Source organism: Sciurus carolinensis, chromosome 2 (assembly GCF_902686445.1).
Source record: "Sciurus carolinensis chromosome 2, mSciCar1.2, whole genome shotgun sequence".
Taxonomy (NCBI): Eukaryota; Metazoa; Chordata; class Mammalia; order Rodentia; family Sciuridae; genus Sciurus; species Sciurus carolinensis.
The window spans coordinates 104,396,343-104,419,165 of NC_062214.1; the positions used below are offsets into that span (position 1 = coordinate 104,396,343).

At 36.4% G+C, this 22,823-nt stretch overlaps 1 protein-coding gene across 1 annotated transcript in view; it reads left to right on the plus strand.

Annotated features, from left to right (window-relative positions):
- The window catches only part of Shc4 (SHC adaptor protein 4), a 121,449-nt gene that overhangs the window by 93,354 nt on the left and 5,272 nt on the right, over positions 1-22,823 (plus strand). The window contains exons 9-11 of the mRNA XM_047542411.1: positions 152-212; positions 7,105-7,284; positions 17,618-17,871. Of these exons, the coding sequence (XP_047398367.1) occupies positions 152-212; positions 7,105-7,284; positions 17,618-17,871 (495 nt within the window). The remainder of the gene's footprint in view (positions 1-151; positions 213-7,104; positions 7,285-17,617; positions 17,872-22,823) is intronic.

Below are 22,823 nucleotides of genomic sequence, written 5' to 3' on the forward strand. Positions count from 1 at the left end.
ATCCTGGGAGTATTATTAGTATTTTTTCTTTTTTAAATTTATGCATGTGTACATAAATGTTTCACCATTTAAATGCACCAATAAAAAATGTGGAAAGAAGAGAGAAAAACAAAAAGAAAAAATAATGTTTCACAATTTGGTTTTCATTCAGCCTGGAAACTCCAAGTGCAGCAGTGTATATGAGAACTATCTGGAAAAAAGCAGGGCAATAGGTAGGTATGGCGCCTTTCCCTATGCTACCTCCTGACCCCTTTTAAGTAATATGAATGTGTGTGGCCCTTGCTCTTAAAGACTTCATGGAAGTATTTGCAGCAGTCATCCCAGAGAGGCCCAGAATGCACAAGTGTATCCCTAGAAAGTTCATGGTTCCCTCTTGCTCTTGTGTGATCCACCATGTTGATGATTTTGTAGTATGGGGTGTTTCACTTCTCTGACATTGTGAAAACTCTTCCTGAAAAGGTGCTGTCTCTGCTCAAAACTCAAGGGATTTCCACTTCAAAGATCAGACAGTAAACTAACACTATGAAAATTGATGCCTGTCAAATCCATTAGGATTAAGATAAAACCTTTGTTCCAGGTCGGCAAAGGGAGCAAAAGGATACTTGAAATGTGAGAGTACTAATTAGGGACCTGTCTACTCCTTACTTACCAGGGTACTACATGTTTTTGTTTTATTTATTTATTTTTTTAGGGTACTACATGTTTTATTGCTGTGTGTGATCAGTAACATTGGGCAAGACTTTCCACAATGAAAATATAGGGCATCAGCTGTCAGATTGCAAACACATTTTCATAAAACAAGTTATATTGCCAGTTAGTCCTTTCATTCTTCCAGTTGTATAAAATATTTATATGGGAAGAAAAGTTTTGCAGCTTTAGAGGGGGAGATGACTGAACAGTATAAATAATGCAGTGGCGGACAGAGTTAGATAACCACAACAAAGGACTCAGAAAAAATAGGAACTTGCCATTTAGAAGGTAGTCACTTCAAGCATCCTTTTATATTTCTTGTGCAATCCATTAATTTTATTATTTTTACACAGTGGAGGGACATATGAGGATTTATTGTTTTTAGTGTAATTGATTATCACCCTTCTCCATCCTGAAAAAAAAAAAAGGAATAGCAAGCTAAGACAGTAGTCAGTATTTATTTATTTATTTATTAGTTAATTAATTAATTAATTTTTTTTTTTTGGCGGTACTGGGGATCGAACTCAGTATTCAGTATTTAAACATGACTCCTGGTTAAAATTCCATGGCATTCTTCAAGATTACTTAAAACTCCAGAATAATTCTTAATAATATGACTAGTCAAGCTACAGTAATTGTAAGTGTGAATTTCTTTTTAAAATTATGCTAAGAGCTGTAATTCCTCCTACCCTCCCTCTTTTCCTTCGCCCAGGAAATTCTTAACCCAAAAATTTAATAGTCAGGAACATACCTGGATGACCTGTGATATTGTAAACTTCTTCCTGTGTTGAGCTCCCTAGAAAATACTTCTGTTTCCTTTTTTATCTTATTCATATATTCTTCACCTACTCAGCAGTTCATTCAGTGATGTTTATTGAAGACTTCTCATGGACCAGGCACTGTGCTAGCTGCTAAGAGACACAACTGGCACTCATGTACTTTGCATTTTAGTCAGGAAGACACACATAAACAGATGCTAACAACTTTAATGAATGTCTCAAAGCCCAGGATGATATGGAAACAAATAGTAGGGGAACCTAACTTAACCTGGGGAGCTATAGAAGGTTTTCGTAAGGAAGTGACAGCAAAATCAAGACCTGAGGGATGAGTGGGAATTATCCAGGTATAGTGGAGAAGATAGGGAAAGACAGGGAGGGAGGGAAGAAGATAGGGAGAGATGGGGGAGAGACAGAGAGAAAGAGACTGAATAAGCATCCAGACTGTTGTCACAGAGAGAACATGGGGTAGAGAAAAAAATGAGTCTTAAACCTGCAACAAAGTCCTAGGGAACACCAAGATTTTTAGCCTTGCCCAGATACCTCCCTTTGCAGCTTGTCTCCCTCCTCTCCATTAAATAGCCATCGTGATCATATCTTGCATCCTCAGTCACCCAGCTTCCGAAGGGAACTCACTGAATGAAAATTATCACTTCTAGAACTAGTAGAGTACTCCAATATAACTATTGGAGGAAAGGGGCATGTTTCCCTCCTCTTCCTCCTCCTCTTTCCTCCTTTCTTCTCTTACTATTCTTCCTTTTTCTCTTCTCTTTCTTTCCTCCTCCTTCCCTTCTCCCAAGAGCTCTCATCTTGATTTTTATTTTTTACATTTTATTCTTCCTCCAAAAGAATAAATTTTATGAAGGAATTAATGGGTATGGAGGCATCATTTTAACCTTATTCAAGATTTTTACTTTTGTAAGTAAAACCTTGTCATAGAATCCAATTGTTTCTGATTAGCTTGGTTTTATTTCTTACTTAAACCAATAGTGTAACTTATTCATATGTGGTATTTATATGCCCTAAGCCACCATAAGCAGATACAAACACACGAACAGACTTTATAATAAAAGTTTGTTTAGAGCCTGGGATGTTTTTCCATAGAAATAATTTTAGCAATGATAGCTAACTCTTACACAAATACACTATATTATGCTACTCTGGTTTGCTTAAACTGGAGCATAAATGTATATTTTGTTATGAAAAATACAATTAAAATTCTGTTACACTCTGCCTTTCATCATGGTGGCTCTATGGTAATGATTAACTGAGAACTTTGCAGAATCTTAGGGAAATGAGAGATAGTGTTTGTAATTGAAAAAAGTCCTTCACTAGATATTTTCTTCTACTATTAGTCCCTAAAGTACAACATTGTTTTGGTGGGGAACCAGAATACTAAAAGCCATCTTGTTGAATCTTAGCCACTAGTTGAGCACAGTAGCACATACTTGTAATACCAATGATTTGGGAGGCTAAGGCAGATGATCCCAAATTCCAGGCTAGCCTTAGCAACTTAGTGAGGCCCTGAGCAATAAGACCCTGTCTCAGAACAAAGCAAAACAAAACAAAACAAAACAAAATGGGCTAGGGATGTGGTTCAATGGTAAGTACCCCCTGAGTTCAATCCCTGGTACAAAAAAAAAAAAAAAAAAAAAAAAAAAAAAAAATCTCAGCCACTAAAACCATGATGGAATATAAAGATTCAACACGTTCCAGAGGCTATGAGAATGATTCCTCCTATTCTGGCAAGAGGCAGTTTCCTACTGTAATGTCCTTTCATCCCTAGATAACTATAAGTCAGATAGATGTTCATATCTCAGGATCTTCCTGTGACTTCTTGGGCATATGTTTAAAAAGTGATCTGAAATTTTTGACCAATGAGCAAATTAGCCAGTTGCAAGAATAGCAAACACGTAGTTTTTATGGTATTTTCCAGAGATTCATATATAAGCATTTGAGGGACACCTATATAAATATTTTTAATAAGGTTTGACTTTTTCCTCCCAAGGCATTTATTTATTCAAATATTGACTTAAAACTTCAATTCTGGAAGTATTATAAATATTGCAATAGGTTGTTGAAGGATTTAATTGTATTTGTTATAAACACAGAAACAATCTCTATCCTTAGCACTAAGTTTCCTCATGGAAAAAATAATTAGCAAACTATAAAGTATAATGCTTCCCAAATCTTCAAGTTAAAATGGAAGTGTTCGTATTTTAAACCAAAACGGTTTGAAAGTTCCATAAACCCTAAGGGCTTACACTTGAAAATTTTGTTACTTACAGTGTGTACACTGTGTATATATTTATTTTCTGCTACAAATCTTCTCTTAGACAGGTTGGATAGGTTCTCAGAGTAATATTTGGCACAGGGAACTTTCGGAATGCATAATGGCTGGCATATGTGGCTAAGCTCTCATCAACCACACACTTTAGCCTATAATGATGTTAAATTTGGGTACTGGGTGGGATGCTTTTTTTAAAATTTAAGACAACATTGCCAACTTAACTATTATGTTGCATTTGTGAAAAAAAAAGGCAAGGCAGTTTTCAGGAGAGACTGGATACAGATATTGAGGTTTCTGTGTAATCCTTCTGGATGGTAAATTTGATGTGATCAGCTCAGACTAATGCTTTGTGAAGAAGCAGATGAGGCAGTACCTTGTGCTAAAAATTGATTCAGGATCTTCAGAACACAATAGGGTCAAAAATGCTAAGATAGGAAAACTGAATAGACACGCAGTCATTTGTCATTCAGCTGACATTTTTCTTTTGAGTACTAGCTCCACGACAGGTACTGACGATGCAGGAGCTACTCAAGAACAACATGTTCTAGTCTTTCTTCTCTAGGATTTAGTGAATTTTTGACCTGGAAGCAGATAAAATGTACTATGGTGGTATCTAACCCAATCTAAAGGAAGGAAGAACTCAGGGGAAGGCTTTCTGAAGGTTCAGGTTTTAGATGGTTTCAGAGCAGAGTTGTACAGGACAGGAGTTAAAGAATGGGGAGGGGTATTGCAGTAAGAGATAAGTATCGTGCACAGGGTCCAGCATCTATGAATAAATAAACAGCTGAGCATTTTGATAACTATTTATTGATTGCCTACCAAAAGGCAGATTCTACATTCATTGTCTCACTAACATTAGTCCTCATGAATCTAATTTATAGATATGAAAACTGAGTCTTTGGTGGGGGACTAATTAACTTGCTCTGGGACACATAGTAAGAGATACCACAGGGGTTTGAAACAGGTCCATATGGATGTAGAAACAGACCTCTTAGTTACTTGCCAACACTTTTGGTCATATTCTAATTTCAGTAAATTTTATGAGTAGCAACTCCTAAACAATTGATTATTCAGTCACATATGTTATACATACATATACCAGTATATTATGCAGACATTATAAAACACACAAATATAGAATATTTTGAAGTAGAGTTGATGATAAACATTTTTTAAAAATCTTGCTAATAAGAACAGCTGGATGCTATCATTAGATAATATCTTGAGACTCAGTATGCATTCAGAGTATCTACTGATAAAGAAAATAGATGTAGATCTGCATTTTAAATCTTGGTAATTTTAACTTTTGTGGGGCCAAAGCTCTCGCCTGATTATATCATTATTATTCATAAGCTCATAATGCAACTCAGAAGGAGTTTGTACAGAGTAAAAAAATGATCTTCAATCCTCAATTTCTTTACAGTAATCTTTTAGTTACTTTCTATTTGTGAAAGTAAATTTAATTTAAACTAGATAATATAACTCATAAATCCACTTAACCAAGCAAATGGAAACTGTGATATATTGCAAAATACACAAGAGGTGCTCTGTTGACCCCTCCTCCCTGCAGAAACCTCACTCCTCTCTCAGGATATCCCACATACGAAGTATGCCACTTGACCAGATGATAGGAAACAGCTGACGAACAGAAAAGGAGTAGAGGAGGAGCAGGTAGTAAGAAACTAGTCTTTGTCTGGGCTCCCCTACTTGGTGTGCTCTTAAGTTTCCATACTGTGAGTTACAGAATCATAGCACTTAATTCATCATGAGGTATGGTCCACTATGAGATAGGTCCTCCTTACTGCATCACATCAAGAGAGTTTCATGACAGAAGCAATAGAAGGACTAATGCTGTCTTATGGTAAAGCAATAGAATGTCACTACTTCATGTGCACCTCATGGCATAGCACATTTAGCTAAGACTTAAGTGTTCTTGTTTAAACAGAAAAGGAAAAATGTTCCATTCTGGCATTCCTAGGAAAGAACTATCTGGATGCTACAGAGTACTTCATGCCATGAAGTACTAATGTCTATGAATTTGGTATTATGTGCCAGGTATGTGCAGGGTGACAGCTGTGAACAAAGCAGACATCCCCTGTTTTCATGGAGCACATGGTTGAGATGCATGTAGAACTTCAACAAAAAATAACAAATAAAAAATGAATTATTCTTGTGGTAAGGGCTTCAGTGGTTAAGTGTAAACTACTAGGAAAGAAAAGATCTAGTCTAGTTTGAAGGGTCAGGGAAGGCTCTCCTGAAGAAATAGAAGTTTAAACTGACATGTGAAGGGCAAGAGTGGTGGGCAAGGGAGAGAAGAGCATGTCAGTCAGAGAAGAGGGGCCTTACTGTGGAGACCATACTGCAAGGCCAGTGAGACCCCAGGCAGACACCTGGAAGGAGAGAGGAGGAAGGGAACCAGATACAATAGAACAGGGCTTACAGCTTGTCAGAGTGTGGGAAGCAATCAGAAGGTTTTTAAACTGAGAAATATGACCAGATTTGCAGGTTAAAACAGATAATTTGGGGCACAATGTATAGAATAGAGTGGATGGGGAGAGGATAGATTAAGAAGGGAGGAGGAGATAACCTGAGGGTAGAATCCTTTCCATTGAATAACAGAATGAAATACAGCAATTGGTGCCAGGCCGAGGTTGGCACGAGAGAACTGTGAGAGTTAGGTAGCAACCAAACTTCCCATGCTTAAGAATTTTAATTTATTCATTTATTTATTAATTTTAAAATATATTTAGTTCATAAAAAGTAAGAATTTTCAATTAAGTAGTGAAGCTTTTGAAAAGAGTTTACGAATATTCAGATTTAGTATAATATGTATGTTTTCCTGATTCCTGGTCTACTACTCCCAGCTGAGCTGTGGATTGGAAATGTTTGCTGAGACAATTCCCTCCCTTTTTTTCTCTAGCCATTCCTCTTTGGGATCTTTCTGCTTGTCTCTGGTCCTCTTTGGAGGTGATAGGTCAGCTGAGGGACAGGGCAGAGAGGGAAAGAAAGGCCAAAGGAAAAATATCTTTTCCTTGAAGACTGGTTCATGTCTTGATTTTATGGGTGAAACCAAAAAATCATTGTTTAGTTCTTTTTTTTTAAATATTTTTTAGTTGTAGGTGGACATGATACCTTTATTTTATTTATTTATTTTTATGTGGTGCTGAGGATTGAATCTAGTGCCTACATGTGCTAAGCAAGCACTTCACCACTGAGCTACAACCCCAGCCCTTTGTTCAGTTCTTCTTTAGAGTAGGCCTGACTTACAGCTTCCTGTCACTTCTCTACTTAACCATGATTTGTTACCAAACAAAACTACAATGCACTGATCACTGCTAATCACTACAGGTAATGCTCATGAGAGAGGGGTGCAGTGCCAACGAGATGCCTCATTAATGAAGCACACATGTCGAGTGGATCTCTTTGATGACCCCTGCTACATCAATACACAGGCTCTTCAAAGTACATTTGGCTCTGCTCGAAATCAAAACTCAGCTCAGCCACTGGGAAGCTCATGGCACTGTGGAAGTAAGTACCTATTCATTGTCTATGTTAGTTTCCTGGGGGCTGTGCTAACAAATTACAAACTGGGTGTCTCAAAACAACAGAATTTTCTTCTCTCACAGTTATGGAGCCTAGAATTCAGGTCTTGTATGCTAAGCTGTGAAGTGTTCTCTTACCTATATGGACCTTATTAAAGATCTTGCCCCATTTGCTCCCACTGATTACCTTACGATACCTGATTAGAACACTGTCCAATTTTCCCTCATTGGTTACTTTAGAATACCTATATAGAATACTGTCCACTTTATCCCCATTGGTTATTTTAGAATACCAAACCTGTGTAGGGAGTTGCCTTGGGTGATTAAGTCCTCAGTGGTGCCAGTCGTCATGGTAATGTGACTCATATCCCTGTCTTGTCCTCCAGTGGCATTTTTCTTATACCTTGCCTCCGCCATCTTGATGTCCCTGAACTTCTGCCTAACATTAATGCGTAACATTTCCCCTGAGAGATGCAATCTCAAAATTCTTTCTGAGTAACTGAGGGGCTGAAGGTCTTATCTTATTATAGCTGCTTCAAGCTGACAATGGACTGTTGTTCCTCTATGTTTGGGATTCATGGAACTCTTGCCCGATCTGGTCAAGAGGAGACTGCAGAATGCCTGGGTCCATTTGTGGGATCAGTTTGTAGCCTTGTTATAGTATCAGCTGCAGTTTGATTGCCTTTAGGTGAGAAGAGATTAGCCTTGTTAGTAGACTTAATAGACAGGGTTCAAACAACAAAGTCAAAAGGAGCATTAAAAGGATAGAAATCAAGACATCCAGTTCTACAATTCTGACCATGACTTTGACAATTGCTGTCAAATTTTGGAGGCATGGTATATTAATTTCTTTGCTACATCCATAACTATCTCAGATTGGTTTGCATAAAAGCAACATTCTTCCTCCAGGAAGAGATATAATCCCCCTTTCTCAGAAGTTAACAAATCTAGTCCCATTCTGTTTTGGAGAGTGACTGCTGCTAATGAATCTACTTGATTTTGAAGGTACCTATGCTTTTTGCTGTTTCCTCCAGGTTACAGAGTGATTTTTAGACAAGTTCTAAAAATAGAAGAGGGAGGTGGTTAGCCCCTCTACCCTGTGCCAGCAGGTTGCTGGCAATTCTCGATGTTCCTTGGTTTGGAGGCACTTCATTCTAATCTCTGCTTTGGTCTTCACATGGCCTTCCCATGTGTATGTGTCACAGATCTTTTCTTTCTTGTAGACAACAGTCACTAGATTTAGAGTGAGATGAGATGATTGTGTGAAATAAAAACAACTCAAGATCCTGGATTTAATTATATCTACAAAGAATCATTTGCCAAATTTGGTCACATTCATAGGTATGAAGGATTAGGATTTGAAATTATTTTTGGGGGGCCATTGTCTAACTCATTATACTGTCTATTGTTTTAAAGAAGACTATTTCCTTGACTTAATTTTAGGAGGTAGTAAAGATTTTTTTCTTTACTTAAGTTCCTCCCAATGGTTAATAATAGATTGAACTTTGTGGAATAATTTTGAGTTTCAAAATTAGGGCACACTAGTTTTGAATATTCTTTCAAATACTTTGAATTTATTCTTATGTTTTGGTTTCTGTTGTGTTTTTGCTGAGGGAAGGGTGGTTAAAACTAGAAATAATTTTGAATTTGTTTATTTGTATGAGGTATGTTGGACACAATTTCTGGTCTGTTTAGTGATGTTATTTATTTTATTTATTTCAAAAATCCTTGATAAGTCACCTATATAGCACTAAAATGAGATGATTCCTTTCTTCCACCATATACTGTAGGTAAAATATAATAAGCAAAATATCATTTTCCTGTCAAATTGCTACCAGGAGCAGATGCATAAACAGGAAAATAAATAAATAAAAGCAAAATAAACCAGACACCTACAATCAACTGAAAAATAAATAAACAAAAGTGTTTTTCATAAAATATTGAAGCTTGTTGGTTTTAGAGATTGGCTTGATGTCAAATTTGGTTTGCTCCAAAACTGGAGAACCGGTCCCTGAGAAAGTCCTTTCACTAGCCCAAGTATCCCCAGAACTGCCAAAGGCAAATTTCCAGCGAGTGTGGCTGCAATGGCAAGGCAAAATTTAAAAGGAGATTTTGTTGAGCCTGAACTTCAACAGACTACCTTAACTCTCTAGACAAAGAGAGTTCTCATAGCCAGCCAGGTGGCAAGCAGTCTATCTTTTTGCAGACTTTCCTAGATCACTTTTGGCACCCAACGCAACCAAGTGGGATTCTCTGGAAGCAGACACTAAGATGGTGCTTGGTATGCAATGATTTTATGGGATGAATATCAGAAAGCAAAGAAAAGGAGGAGAAATTGAGCAGAGGAGGAAGTAGAACTATAGAAGTACAAGCCTGTTAAAGCCTTGACCAACCCCACAGAGAGCCTACATGTTCTGTCAGAATTGAGCCTATATGACTGGGACTTTATGACTCTATGTATCTCAATCTGAATATGTACCATTCTAGGGAAGATAAGCCCTGGGGCTGCTGAGGCAGACCCTGGAGGGCTGGTTAGGGGGAGGCTGACTTCTACATGAGAGGCAATTGGTCCTTCCTTGAAGGGTAATCTGGGCAGTGCATCTCTATCCACCACATAGGGCATCTTGTGAGATGGATAATAGGAAATGCATTCAGATTCCTACAGTAAGCTCACTCAGTTTCAATGTGAAATATCCTGGTTGGATAAGATAATATTTATTATTGGGTTGGTTTTAAAAGTAACTTTATAAGGAGTGGACACTTGATAGCTTTCCAGAGACACAACATAACAGGAAACTTATTTAGTGGGTTGTCCAAATTAGGTGATCTAGGGTATTCTTGATTCACAACTCTATTTTCTTTATAACTGAATCTTTGATATTAAAAATATTTATAATTCAAGCAAAGAAACTTTCTCTTTTGTCATATGAAAAGGCAGAATTAATTCAAAACTAAATTTCTATCAATAGTTGAAAATAAATGAAAATAAATGAGGCCTTCCAATGTCAAGGTATATTTTTCCCTGAATCTAGCTTCTTTTTCACCTTTTCTCCTTCTCTCCCTACTTTAGTGGCAGTATGTTTAATAATTTAGACCTCCAGTACTTTCTCATTTTTTGTTTCCTATGAGAATGTAATGTACCATGATCTCCTGAGCTTCTTGTTGCTCCCTTGAGGTAAATTTCAACCTTCCATGACTCCCTCCAAAAAATTAAATCCAATTCCAAAAGCATTAATAAAGTTGATTTAAGAAAGTTTTATGGAAAGATGGAATGAGGTAACTTTATGCATATTTTTCTATAAAATGTTTTAAATGAATCTTTACTCTTTCCCCCATAATGGTTCTTCCTATTTCCATCCTTCTTTCCTAAAATCATTTTTAGCTTCTTTAGGCATATTTAGCCTCTTTTATCCAGAAAAAAGCTTACTTATTTGTGAAGAATTAAAAACAAAATAAACAAAAAAATCCATAGTTTTGAACCTCATATTGCTCATTCCTAATTCCAGGGCTCTTAAATTCATCCTGCACACTGCCAATAAAAAAAGTTCTGACACAATGTTTATTCTTACTGATCATGGCAGAAGGGCATCTTTAATTCTGGTACTATCTAATTTTCTCTCTACATATTATTAGTTTCAGTCTCAGTTGCCTTAAGCAAGAAATGTCTCCAAATACTCATGTAAAAATGGCTGAAATTTCATTTCTTTTTCCTAATGGTTGGAAGACTGAGATATAGGACTGGTATAAGACCACATTGCTGTTCTCAACATCTAGCTTCCATCTCTGGTCTAAGGTGGTTGTTTGGGTTCTCACCATCACATTTGGATTCAGCCAGTGGGAAGAGAGAAAGGCAAGAGGAGTGTGCGTGTGTGTGTGTGTGTGTGTGTGTGTGTGTGTGTATGTGTGTATAAGATATATGTATATTTCTTTTTAGGATATGACCTAGAAGTGGTAGATATTATTTGTTCTCACTTACTACTGGTAGAACCTGTGGCTGTACCTACCTGCAAGGGGCAGCTGGAAAAGTTACTCTAACTGGGCGCCTAGCTAAAACTTTGGAGTTCTATAATGTAATGAAAGGGAAGATAGACGTTGGTAGACAAGTAATTGTCTCTGCTATGGTACTCTGCCTCTCAGATATGTGCTTTTATTTTTACATAGAACATATGTGTTCTTTTCCCAAAGGAGATCCCACAAATACCCATCTATTTACAACATCCATGATTGGATGAGTATCCTTGTTACCTGCCGAGATGTCTGCCCTCCTCCACATCCAAACTTAATAGTAGAAAAGAGATAAGATAACTGTACAGGAAACACATTTGCAAAGAGAAGATTGCAGCAGCACATCATCACAACTTCCAAATCCTGCTAGGTAGTAATTGTGGAGTCTCTCTGAACTGGAAGTGGAGAATGTGGTTTGCTTGGACCCTGGCTCAGCTTGATGAGAGAACTTTAGTTATCTTGGACCTAGACTGTGCCCTCTTGGTTGTCCCTGCAGTTTTCTTCCATGTGTACACCTACAGTATGTGTTGGAGAATGTGCTTTTCTTGGAGGCTCTACCACTTTTGCAGCTTGTTCTACATTGATGGGGGCATAAGAAATTGGGGACAAAAGTCATAGACAAGAAGGCACTATGATTTCTTTGGCAATGTGATTTACTCCAAAACTTATCAGGATTATGCTTTATTTGATTAGAGTCCTTACCATGTGAAGTTTTATTTAATATTCCTTTATTGTCCTTTTATTTCCTGAAGGACATGTAGTAATATCCCTTCTCTCATCCCTGTTATTGGCATCTTTTTTTCCTTTTTATTTAATAAGCCTTCTTTTAGGTTTATTAATTTATTGATATTTTCAAAGTACCCAGGTTTTGGTTTAATTTTCTTTCTCTTTTTTTTTGTTTTCTATTTCATTGCTTTCCATTTTTTCTTTATTATGCCTTCCTTTTGCTCTCTTTGTAGTAAATTTTCTCCTCTTTATCCAGCTTCTACCACATTTTCTTCTTTATAGTTTTATATCCACAATAAAGTATTCTACTTGACCCTAAATAATTTATGTAAGATACAGGATATGCCTTTTTTTTTTGTACCAAGAATTGAACTCAGGGGCACTCAACCATTGAGCCACATCCCTAGCCCTATTTTGTATTTTATTTAGAGATAGGGTTTCATTGAGTTGCTTAGTGCCTTTCTTTTGCTGAGGCTGGTTTTGAACTTGAGATCCTCCTGCCTCAGCCTCCCAAGCTGCTGAGGGTATAACTTAATTTTATCCATTTTAATCAATTTTCCAAACACTATTGATTAAATAATCTCTTCCTTAATGCTAGGCTCTGCTTATCTATATGTATCTGTTTCTGGGCTTTTCATTATAGTTTTCTATTGGGTCACTTACCTGTTCTACATCAGTATATGAATTATCATATGCTAATTGCTATGTCTTTGTTATATGTCTTATTAGACATGTAATATAAACTTTTTACTTAGGCTTAACATTTTATATTGATATTTTTCTACCAAATTTTCAGACAATTTTTGTAGGTAAAAATATATATATTTTCTCAATTATGCAAATTAATTCCCATTTTGTAATTTTCATGCAAATAAATTCTTATTGCATATTTTTTTACATACCCAGGAATTCATACTAACAAGACATATATGGTCAGTTTTCATTATTTACATGTTTTATATTTGAGAATTAGCTTATCCACTAAAACTTCATGGTTATCCCAAAATTAGTGCTCCAAGTGCTTTCATGATCATTAACAGATGTGCACATAGCAACAACAAATCAAGTCATCTAAATGCCACATTCCCAGCTAAGGTAAGATAAGGATTCTTCCTTCTTGTTCACTTCTCATACTGTAAACAAGTATTGTTTTGTGGTGTATTTAGTGTCATGTTTTGCACATTTGTGTTATTTCTTTGTAATATCACTTTTTAAAATGTTCCCCAAGCAAAGTACTGAAGTACTGTCTAGTGTTTCTAAGTGTAAGAAACTTGTGATGTGACCAGTATGTCTACATCATGTACAACCACAAGAATGGGTAGTTATACTCCATGTATGTATATCAAAATACATACTTCTTTCATGTATAACTAAAAAGAACAAATAAAAAAAAAGAAGTAACTTGCCTAAAGTTTAGTCAAGTTGAGAGTCATTGTAAGGTGATCTTGATTGATGTAAATTAAAATGGAGTGATAATCCAAGTTTTCAAAGGCAATAGCTCCCCACACCCCTAAGTAGTGTATGAGACCCAATAATTATAATTTTAGCTACTCTGACTAGTATATAATAGTATCTCACTGCATGTTTTGTGGTAATTTCCCTGATTTACAGTTAATTTGAACAACTTTGTAATATGAGTGTTTAACTTGGTATACTTTTTCAGTAGGTTGTCTATCTTTTCTTAAATTACAGTATTATTCATATATCCAGATATGTCAGCTATGTATATTATGAATATATTTCCCATTCTGTAAAAAAAAAGTGTGTGATGTGCTTTACAGAGAAAATATGTGTTTTTAAATAAATTTTGATCAGGCATGAATTTTAGTGTTATTGGCTGTGAGTTCAGTGTTCATCAACTACATAAACAAGGTGTCTTTAAACAGAAACCTGCATAAAATAAGATTGTATATTGACTGATGGGTAAAAATTTTGTGACCTGAGGCTTGTAGGAACATAAGGAGGAATGCGTCTCCTTTAGGACTATGATTGTTTTCACTAATTCAGTGTTTGTGGCTACTTTATAAAACATACCTACTGAAAATATCCAGAGTTCACTTTATTTACAGTTCTCGTGAATGGGAAATGGAGTCATTATGACCTGTTGTGGGGAGGAAAGGGATAGGCTTCAGAAAATTGAGAACTCTTCCCAGCCCTGACACTCTTCTCACATGTTATCCTTCTCCTGATTATGTCCTTAGTTATGTGGCTATCCTGACTTTTATATACATTTTACTCTGTAGACAGTTTTTTTTAAAACAATTCAAAAGTAATACAAATACAGAAGAAATTCAAATGATAAAGAATGGTATAAAATGCTGGACTGGGTGTGTGGCTCAGTGGTAGAGTGTTTGCCTAGCTTGTTGGGGGCACTGGGTTCGATTCTCAATACCACATATAAATAAATAAAATAAAGACCTACTGCCAACTTTAAAAAAGAATAGTATAAAATGAAAAGAATAAAGATTCCTTCTCACGCCCCAATACTTTATCTGAATTCCTAGGCATTAACAATTTTTTTCTGATTACTTTCAGAATGTTCATGCTTAGTTAAGTATCTAATACTCTATTTTCATTTTCTTTAAAAAATAAATGTAAGTTATAACTCCTTTCTCTATTTGCTTATTTTAACTTCCTGTTTTAGACATGTTGTCTGTATTAGCACATGATCTCCTTTATTATTTCCATTTTCTCTAAAGTATTCTATGAATACATCAATAATTTATGTAACCACTCTTGACAGACATCTCAATTGTTCCGATTTTTTGCTAATGTAATAATTGACACTACAAAAAGTCCTTTTATTTGTGGTCTTTAAAAATTGAATTTGTTAGTATGCCATTTTTATAGTTCACAGTGGTTTCTTTAAATGTGACATTCTTCCTTTCTTATTGGAATTACTTGCAATTGTTTGATCCAGATTTTGTAATTTAGGTTTTTTTTTTTCCTTAAGCTGTATTCCTCCTTTCAGAAATTTTGCCCATCAGATAGATATGGGTGTGAATATTCATATCTATCCTGTGCTTTCCTGAAGTTCTGATCTTGAACAATATGTTTTTAGTTCCTAAGTGGAGTTCCAAGATGAGATGATTACATTCTTCTATGATTTTTATCACTTCTGGGGGTGTGGAGAATCGCAATTAAATATGGAGTGTCTTACTTTGCTACTTCCTAACCTTTGCTACTTCTCTGAAATAGACCAAGTCAACAATTTATTAAATATTTCTTATAAATTGTACAAATAACTATAGTTAGATTATGATTATCATTCTCAAAGTCAATTTTACATAAGAAAAGTAGTAAGATAACAAATGATGCACCACAATATTAAGAGTGGTTATATTTATTGATGGAACTACAGGTGAATAAATTTCTATTTTCTATATTTAAAAAATTAGCATTTGCAACTTTTAAAACAGCATTTTAAAACATCTGTCATATATTTTGCTTTTGGCAGAATTAGATTTACAGCAAATGTTCAAATGACTGAAATTTCCCAGCACAGTGTATCTTGTCCTGGTGCTAGCTTCGGAAACTGTGTTGGGAAAACATTGTCTGTATCCTCTAGCTGGCCTAAGATCTGTTGCCTCTTTTCAAGATGATATAATGTCTGTTTTTCTTTTGTTTTGTCCTTGTCCAAAAACTCTTCACCATAATCTTGGAATAAACCAAAAGACATCTACTAAGATGAGTGCGCCCCCATCCCTCCCAATGCATGCATACATTACTTCACACTCATGCAAAACACTTGCTCACTTACATGAATACTCATTAGAACTTCTCCATTGTGCCTGAAAGCAGGCAGTACTGAGGCCAATCACAAGTATTATTCATCAAAACTGAACACATTTCATCAGGCTTTTTTCTGGCAACAATAGGAAGACGATTATTTGTAGAGAATTATTTCCAGTTGTTAGATTTAGACTAAAGATATTTTTAAAAAGATGTATCTGTGAATGCTGCATCGTAACTGTATTATGCAAAAAGAATTCTTAAGGAAGGAAGAAATTATAACATATTAACAAGAGAATTGGATTATGTCTACAGGCAACTATAGGCCTACCCCAATGATTCCATGGTATGGTTATATATAAGTTTATAAAACTCTGTCAAATTAATTTCTTATTGGTGATACTCTTGCATAAGAACATGTAAACATTCCTTTGTATTAGTAAAATGAGAAGTATTCTTTGCACTTATAAAAAAAACTACAAAAAAGGAAAAAAAGGGTATTTACTTTTTAGATGAAAGAGTAAATAAAATCTTTTATCCATGAAAAAAAAATACAGAATCTGTTTTCCATGGTTATTTTCCTGATAAATTTGCCCGAAAACATACAACTATTACCTGAATTCAGACATAGGAATTTATACTGTTACTTCCGGAGATGCCCTGCGTCATTCTGATATCATTGCTGTCTGTTAGAGACCTCTGTGGGCACTACAGAAGTAGAGTGGATAGACCAGTTTAATAATGGAAAAATTTCACATGCAAAGCTAGGGCCTTAGAGTTAGGTGATTAAGAGACTGGACTTTGAAGTCAGGTTTCAAATCCCAGATCTATAACATAATAGCAGTGTGACTGTAAGTCCATTAGCCTTTCTAAAGATCCATTTTTTTTTTTTCCTAACTTAAAAGTAAAGCAGGGGTGGGGTTGTGGCTTAGTGGTAGAGTGCTTGACTGTCATGTGTGATACCCTGGGTTCAATCCTCAGCCCCACATACAAGTAAATAAATAAATAAATAAAATAGAGGTCCATTGACAACTAAAAAAAATTTAAAAAATAAAATAAAATGCAAGTTTTTTTAAAAAAAGTAAAGCAGCATAATGTGTGTTAAGCGTTAGCAGTGTCTTATAATAAATGGAAACTACACAATAATTACTGTCACTCTGAGTATCAGTAATAACAAGAGCTAGCTGATGTGCATTCTTGTTCTCAGTGTTCTCAGCTCTGCACAACACTGATTCTGAGGAGCCTTGAAGAGCTACTTTAAGGCTATGCCTCACTTATGTTTTGCTTTCTTTTACCTCATCAACTCTGTTTTGTCTGGACAGGTGAATGACCTAAACAATGGAGAGGTCATTTAATATAAATGCTATGAGGTTTCGCAAAGCTTTGAAGTTTTTGATCAGAAGACTGTCTAGAAGCACATTAGTAATTTATAAATTAGCATAAAAAAGAAAAAAGTCAAAGTTTCTATTGCTGTTTTAAAAGAATTGAGAAACATTTTGGAAGTCATGTGTAGTCCAGGTAGAGTGTAAGCCTTTCTGTTTAACACACAGCCCTTGGGACATAAAGAGCCTCTCTGTACAGTTATAAAAGCAGTTCTCATGAATTGGTTCTGTTTCTCATCTGAAAGGAAAACTCCTGTACCTGGGCAAGCCTTTTCTGGTAACAGAAGCCAAAGGCAATGTTTGGATCTACCATTAAATGAGAGCCTGTTGGGCGTTCTGAAAAACAAGAACCTCATTTGTTCCAGAAACTGTGTTAAATGCTGCCTGGCTCATAGTAGGACGTCAAATTATGTTTGCTGAGTGGTTGGATGAGGAGGTAACTTGGTGATGTCTCTCTTTGTGTTCTGACTTCAGAGGCACCAAAAACTGTTCAGCCGGGTGCCATAGCCCAGCCTGCCAGCTCACATTCTTTGCCACACATTAAGCAGCAGCTGTGGAATGAAGACTGCTACCATGGCAAGCTGAGCAGGAAGGCAGCTGAGAGCCTTTTGGTAAAGGATGGGGACTTTTTGGTTCGAGAGAGTGCAACATCCCCTGGCCAGTATGTACTGAGTGGACTACAGGGAGGCCAGGCAAAACATCTTCTCCTGGTGGATCCTGAAGGCAAGGTATCATTGATCTCTCATTACACATTTCACAGAATGTTGTCTATTAAGGTTACTCTGAATGATATCCAAACCTTGGGACTGAATAGTGTTTAAGGTTAGGCATTTACTTTTTCTCAAACCTTCCTGCTGGAGCAGGAAGTGCTAAGCAGAGGCCAGTGGAAGAATTAGAGTGGGAGGCCAGGCTGGAGCATTAAGGACAACCTTTCTCTGGCCTTCTCATTCAATTAATGAGCACCTACTACGTGAAAGTGCAGGGATTCCGCTGTACTCTTGTTGATTCTTGTTCAGTGTCACATAAGTAGTTCTTGCTCTTGGGAGGCTTATAATTTCATAAAATAGTGTTTAAGTAATCATGATGTAAAACCAAATGAGATAAGGATGGTGGAACCAAAGCATTAGAGTGTTTCTCAGGACAGAGAGATCATTCTGGTTGAGACAAACTGAGAAAACTTTTTATAGGATCTGACATGTTAGGTAAACCATGGAAGAGAGAAGAATTTAGAAAGGGAATTTGGAGTACAGGGAAGGAATGATAGGAACAGATGGAGTAATAGAATGATATAAGCCAATAGAAGATGTATGGGTGGAGCAGAGAATGCCGGTAGACAGATCCTGGAAAGGTGGATTGGAGCTGTTGTGTAGAGTGGAAATATAGACCAAAATGCCTAAAGTACTAGAAAGTGGGGAGGCATTATCAGTTTTAGAAGAGGGGAATGATGCTTGAAGAGGTGACATCAGCCATGATGACAGTAGTAGTCCTGGCCCTCATTCCCCAACAGAAGCACTGATTTGAAAATTCTGTATGGACCAAAATAATTTTATGAGAATTTTGGAGTCCACTTAAGAAGTTAAAGTACTCTGGGTGAGCATAAAACTGGGAATTATCATGTTGGAATTGCTTACACTTTACCTACAGCAGCTCTCCCAAGCCAGCATAGCTCCATGTCAGGAGAGAATGCTCTGGCTCATGACTTCTCCCTGAAGAGGAGAAAGAGAAAGGAGAAGCATGCATCCATTGCTCCAACTTTTCAGAGGACTGCCTGAGGGGCTGGTTTCTGACTTGCCTCACATGGAGCATTGATGGACTCAGCATAACTGGAATGCATCGGAGCTGATGAGAACTAAGAGCACAAAGTAGCTTGTTGTGTTTGGTGTACAACATGAGACTTCTTCAGGAAGGGGTGAAGCAAAATTTATATCCAGCATTCTGACTCTTTGGAGGGGTTCCTATGGCCTGGTATCTCTCTTGCCCGACTCGGGTTGCTGATGTGAAGTTAGGATAGCATGGATGTCCACTGGCCACTGAGAACAATAGTGAGAGACTTGGTGCTAGAGAACCAAAGAGCTTGCAGTGCCATAGAAAGATACCAGAAAGAGGAAGAGATTTCAAGCTCCTAAATAACTGGCAAGCCACTCTAATTGAGAAATTGAACAAAGCCCAGAGAAGTCTCATCTCCCCTCAAAATGGTTTCAGAGGCACCCAGAATCTCTAGCTGGGCTGATTGGTGAGTATATTCCCATATGTGAAGGTAGTCTGTCAGGATTGATAGACATAGCTGTTTTTCATATGTGTGGATCCCAACACAAAGAAGAGGCAGGGAAACATTGTCCTAACAAAGGAACAAGATACATCTGCAGAAGATGATCCTAAAACAATAGAAATATGCTTGCCTAGCTGGGGATGCTCTGGATTCAATCCCCAGCACACACACACACACACACACACACACACACACAAGTGGGGTGGTGGTGGGTGGGGAATAGAGTTATCTGAATTCTCTGACAAAGAAATAACCTGAATTCAAAATAACCATTATAAAAAAAATGCTGTGTGAGCTTAGGAATACATCCATGAAATACCACCAAAGAGATACAAAATATAAAAAGGAACCAAATAGAAAATTTTTAGAGTTGAAGAATATAACTGAACTAAAAAATTCACAACAAATTCACAACATGATTTGATCAAACAGAAGAAGTTGTGAATTAGTGGTCTTGAAGATAAGTCATTTGAAATTGTCCAGACAGAGGAACAAAAAGAAAAAAAATGATAAAGAGTAAAGATCCCTAAGGCACTTATAGGATACCATCAGATGGATAGGAATACAAAAAGGGAAATAGAGAAAGGGAAGAGAAGGCATATTTAAAGAAATAATGACTGAAAATATCCCAAATTTGGGGAAGGAAATAGACATTGGACTCAATAAGCTCAATAAACTCCACCTATGAGAAATTCAAAGAAGTATGCACCAAGACATATAACCAAATCATCAAAATACAAACAGAGAATTCAAAAGCAGCAGGAGAAAAGAGGTTCATCAGGTACAAAAGAACTCCCTTAAGATTATCAATGGATTTCTCATATCTTTCATAAAACTATGGGTGGATTTGGTATATTCAATGTGCTGAAAGAAAAAAATCTCACCATTCAAGAGTACTACATCTGGCAAAAAATGGCAGGTGAGATAACCAAAAGCTGTAGGAGTTCATTACCACTATCCCTGCCTTACAAGAAATGCTAAATGGAATCCTTTATGATGAAACAAAAGGACACTGAACAGCAACATGAACTATAAAACTTACTGGTAAAGGTAAATATATAAACAAAGAATACTGTAATAGTGTAATGATGGTATATAAATAGCTTTTAATTCTGGTATAAAAGATAAGACAAAACTATAAACAATAATTATAAAAATATGTTAATGGATATGTAGCATGAATTTGTAGATGTAATTTGTAAAAGCAGTAACAGTGTGTGTATATAGAATTCAAAAATGTACAGTGTTTATACACTGTTGAAGTTAAGTTACTAACAGCTTAAAATAGATTATTATCATTTAAGATTTTTTTTTTTGTAAGCCCATGGTAACTACAAATAAAATACCTAAAGAAGATACACAAAAGAAAATGACAGCTGTTGGCACATGCCTGTAATCCCAGTGGCTCAGGAGGCTGAAGCAGGAGGATCACAAGTTCTAAGTCAGCCTCAACAACTTAGTGAGACCTTAAGCAACTTAGTGAGACCCTGTCTCAAAATAAAAAATAAAAAAAAGAGCTGGGGATGTGGATTAGTTGTTTAGTGCCCTGAGTTTGATCCCTGATACAAAAAAAAAAAAAAAAAAAAGACAAAGGAGTCAAAACAAAACCATCAAAAATCAATGAAATACTAAGCAAGACAGTAAGAGGTAGGACAAAAAAGACAGAAAAGAAAGAAAACAGTTAATAAAATGATGACTCTTTTCCTATCAATAATTACTTTAAATGTAAATAAGGTTCTTAACCAAAAGACACAGTGACTGAATAGATTATTTAAAAGTCGCAAATGTATGCTATCCACAAGTGGCTCACTTTAGATTTTTGGGGCGGGCAGGGGGTACCAGGGATTGAACTCAGGGGCACTCAACCACTAAGCCACATCCCCAGCCCTATTTTGCATTTTATTTAGAGGCAGGGTCTCATTGAGTTGCTTAGCACCTCACTTTTGCTGAGGCTGGCTTTGAACTCACAATCCTCTTGCCTTAAGCCTTCTGAGCCACTGGGATTACAGGTGTGCACCACTGCCCCCAGCTCACTTTAGATTCAAAGGCACACATAGCTGAGATTCAAAGGATAGAAAAAGATCTGCAATGCAAATGACAACCAAAAGAGAGCAGGAGTGGCCGTGTTTATATCAGACAAAAATAACTGTCAAAAACTGTTAAAAGGGGCAAAGAAGGACATGATATATATTTTGTGTCACTTTTCCCCTCTTGCTGTCTTGCTTTGAATTATCTTTCTTTTTTGTGCGTGTGTGGTAACATGCTTTGATTCCTTTGTCATTTTCTTTTGTGTATTTTCTACAGGAAATTTATTTGTAGTTACAATGGAGCTTACATAAAACAACTTATAGTCATGACAGTTTATTTTGAACTGATAATTCACTAGAAAGTTAATTATAAATGTATATACATTCAAGAGCAGAGCACATGACTACATGAAGCAAACACTGGCAGAACTGAAGGAAAAAATAGAAAGCAGCACAGTGATAGTAGGGAATTTCATTACTCACTTTTCAGTAATGAAAGGAACATCATCCATTGAAGGGCATCTAGGTTGGTTCCACAATCTAGCTATTGTGAATGGAGCAGCTATGAACATTGATGTGGCTGCATCACTGTAGTATGCTGATTTTAAGACCTTGGGTATAAACTGTGGAGTGGGATAGCTGGGTCAAATGGTGGGTCCATTCCAAGTTTTTTGAGGAATCCCCATACTGCTTTCCAGAGTGGCTGCACCAATTTGCAACTCCATCAGCAATGTATGAGTATGCCTTTTCCCCACATTCACACCAACACTTATACACAATGGAATATTACTCAGCCATAAAGAAGAATAAAATTATGGCATTTGCTGGTAAATGGATGGAGTTGGAGAATATCATGCTAAGTGAAATAAGCCAAGCCCAAAAAACCAAAGGCCGAATGTTTTCTCTGATAAGTGGATGATGATACATAACGGGGATGGGGGATGAGTGGTGGGGGGGGGGCAAGAGAAGAATGGAGGAACTTTGGATGGTGTAGAGGAAAATGGGCGGGAGGGGGTGGGAGAAGGAAAGATAGTAGACTGAGACAGACAGTATTACCTTATGTACATGTATGATTACATGAATAGTGTGAATCTACATTGTGTACAACCATAGAAATGAAAAGTTGTATCCCATTTGTGTACAATGAATCAAAATGCATTCTGTGAAAATAAAATTAAAAAGCTAAAAAATTAAAAAATAAACAAAACCCTTAAAATTTTTTTTTAAATTTTTAAAAAATTAGTGAGAAAAGAACATCAGAAAGAAGACCAATGAGGAACAGAGAACTTGAAGACACTATAGACCAAATGGACCTAACAAATGTATATAGCAGCAGAATACACATATTACTCAAGTATATACACAGTAAATTTACCAAGATAGA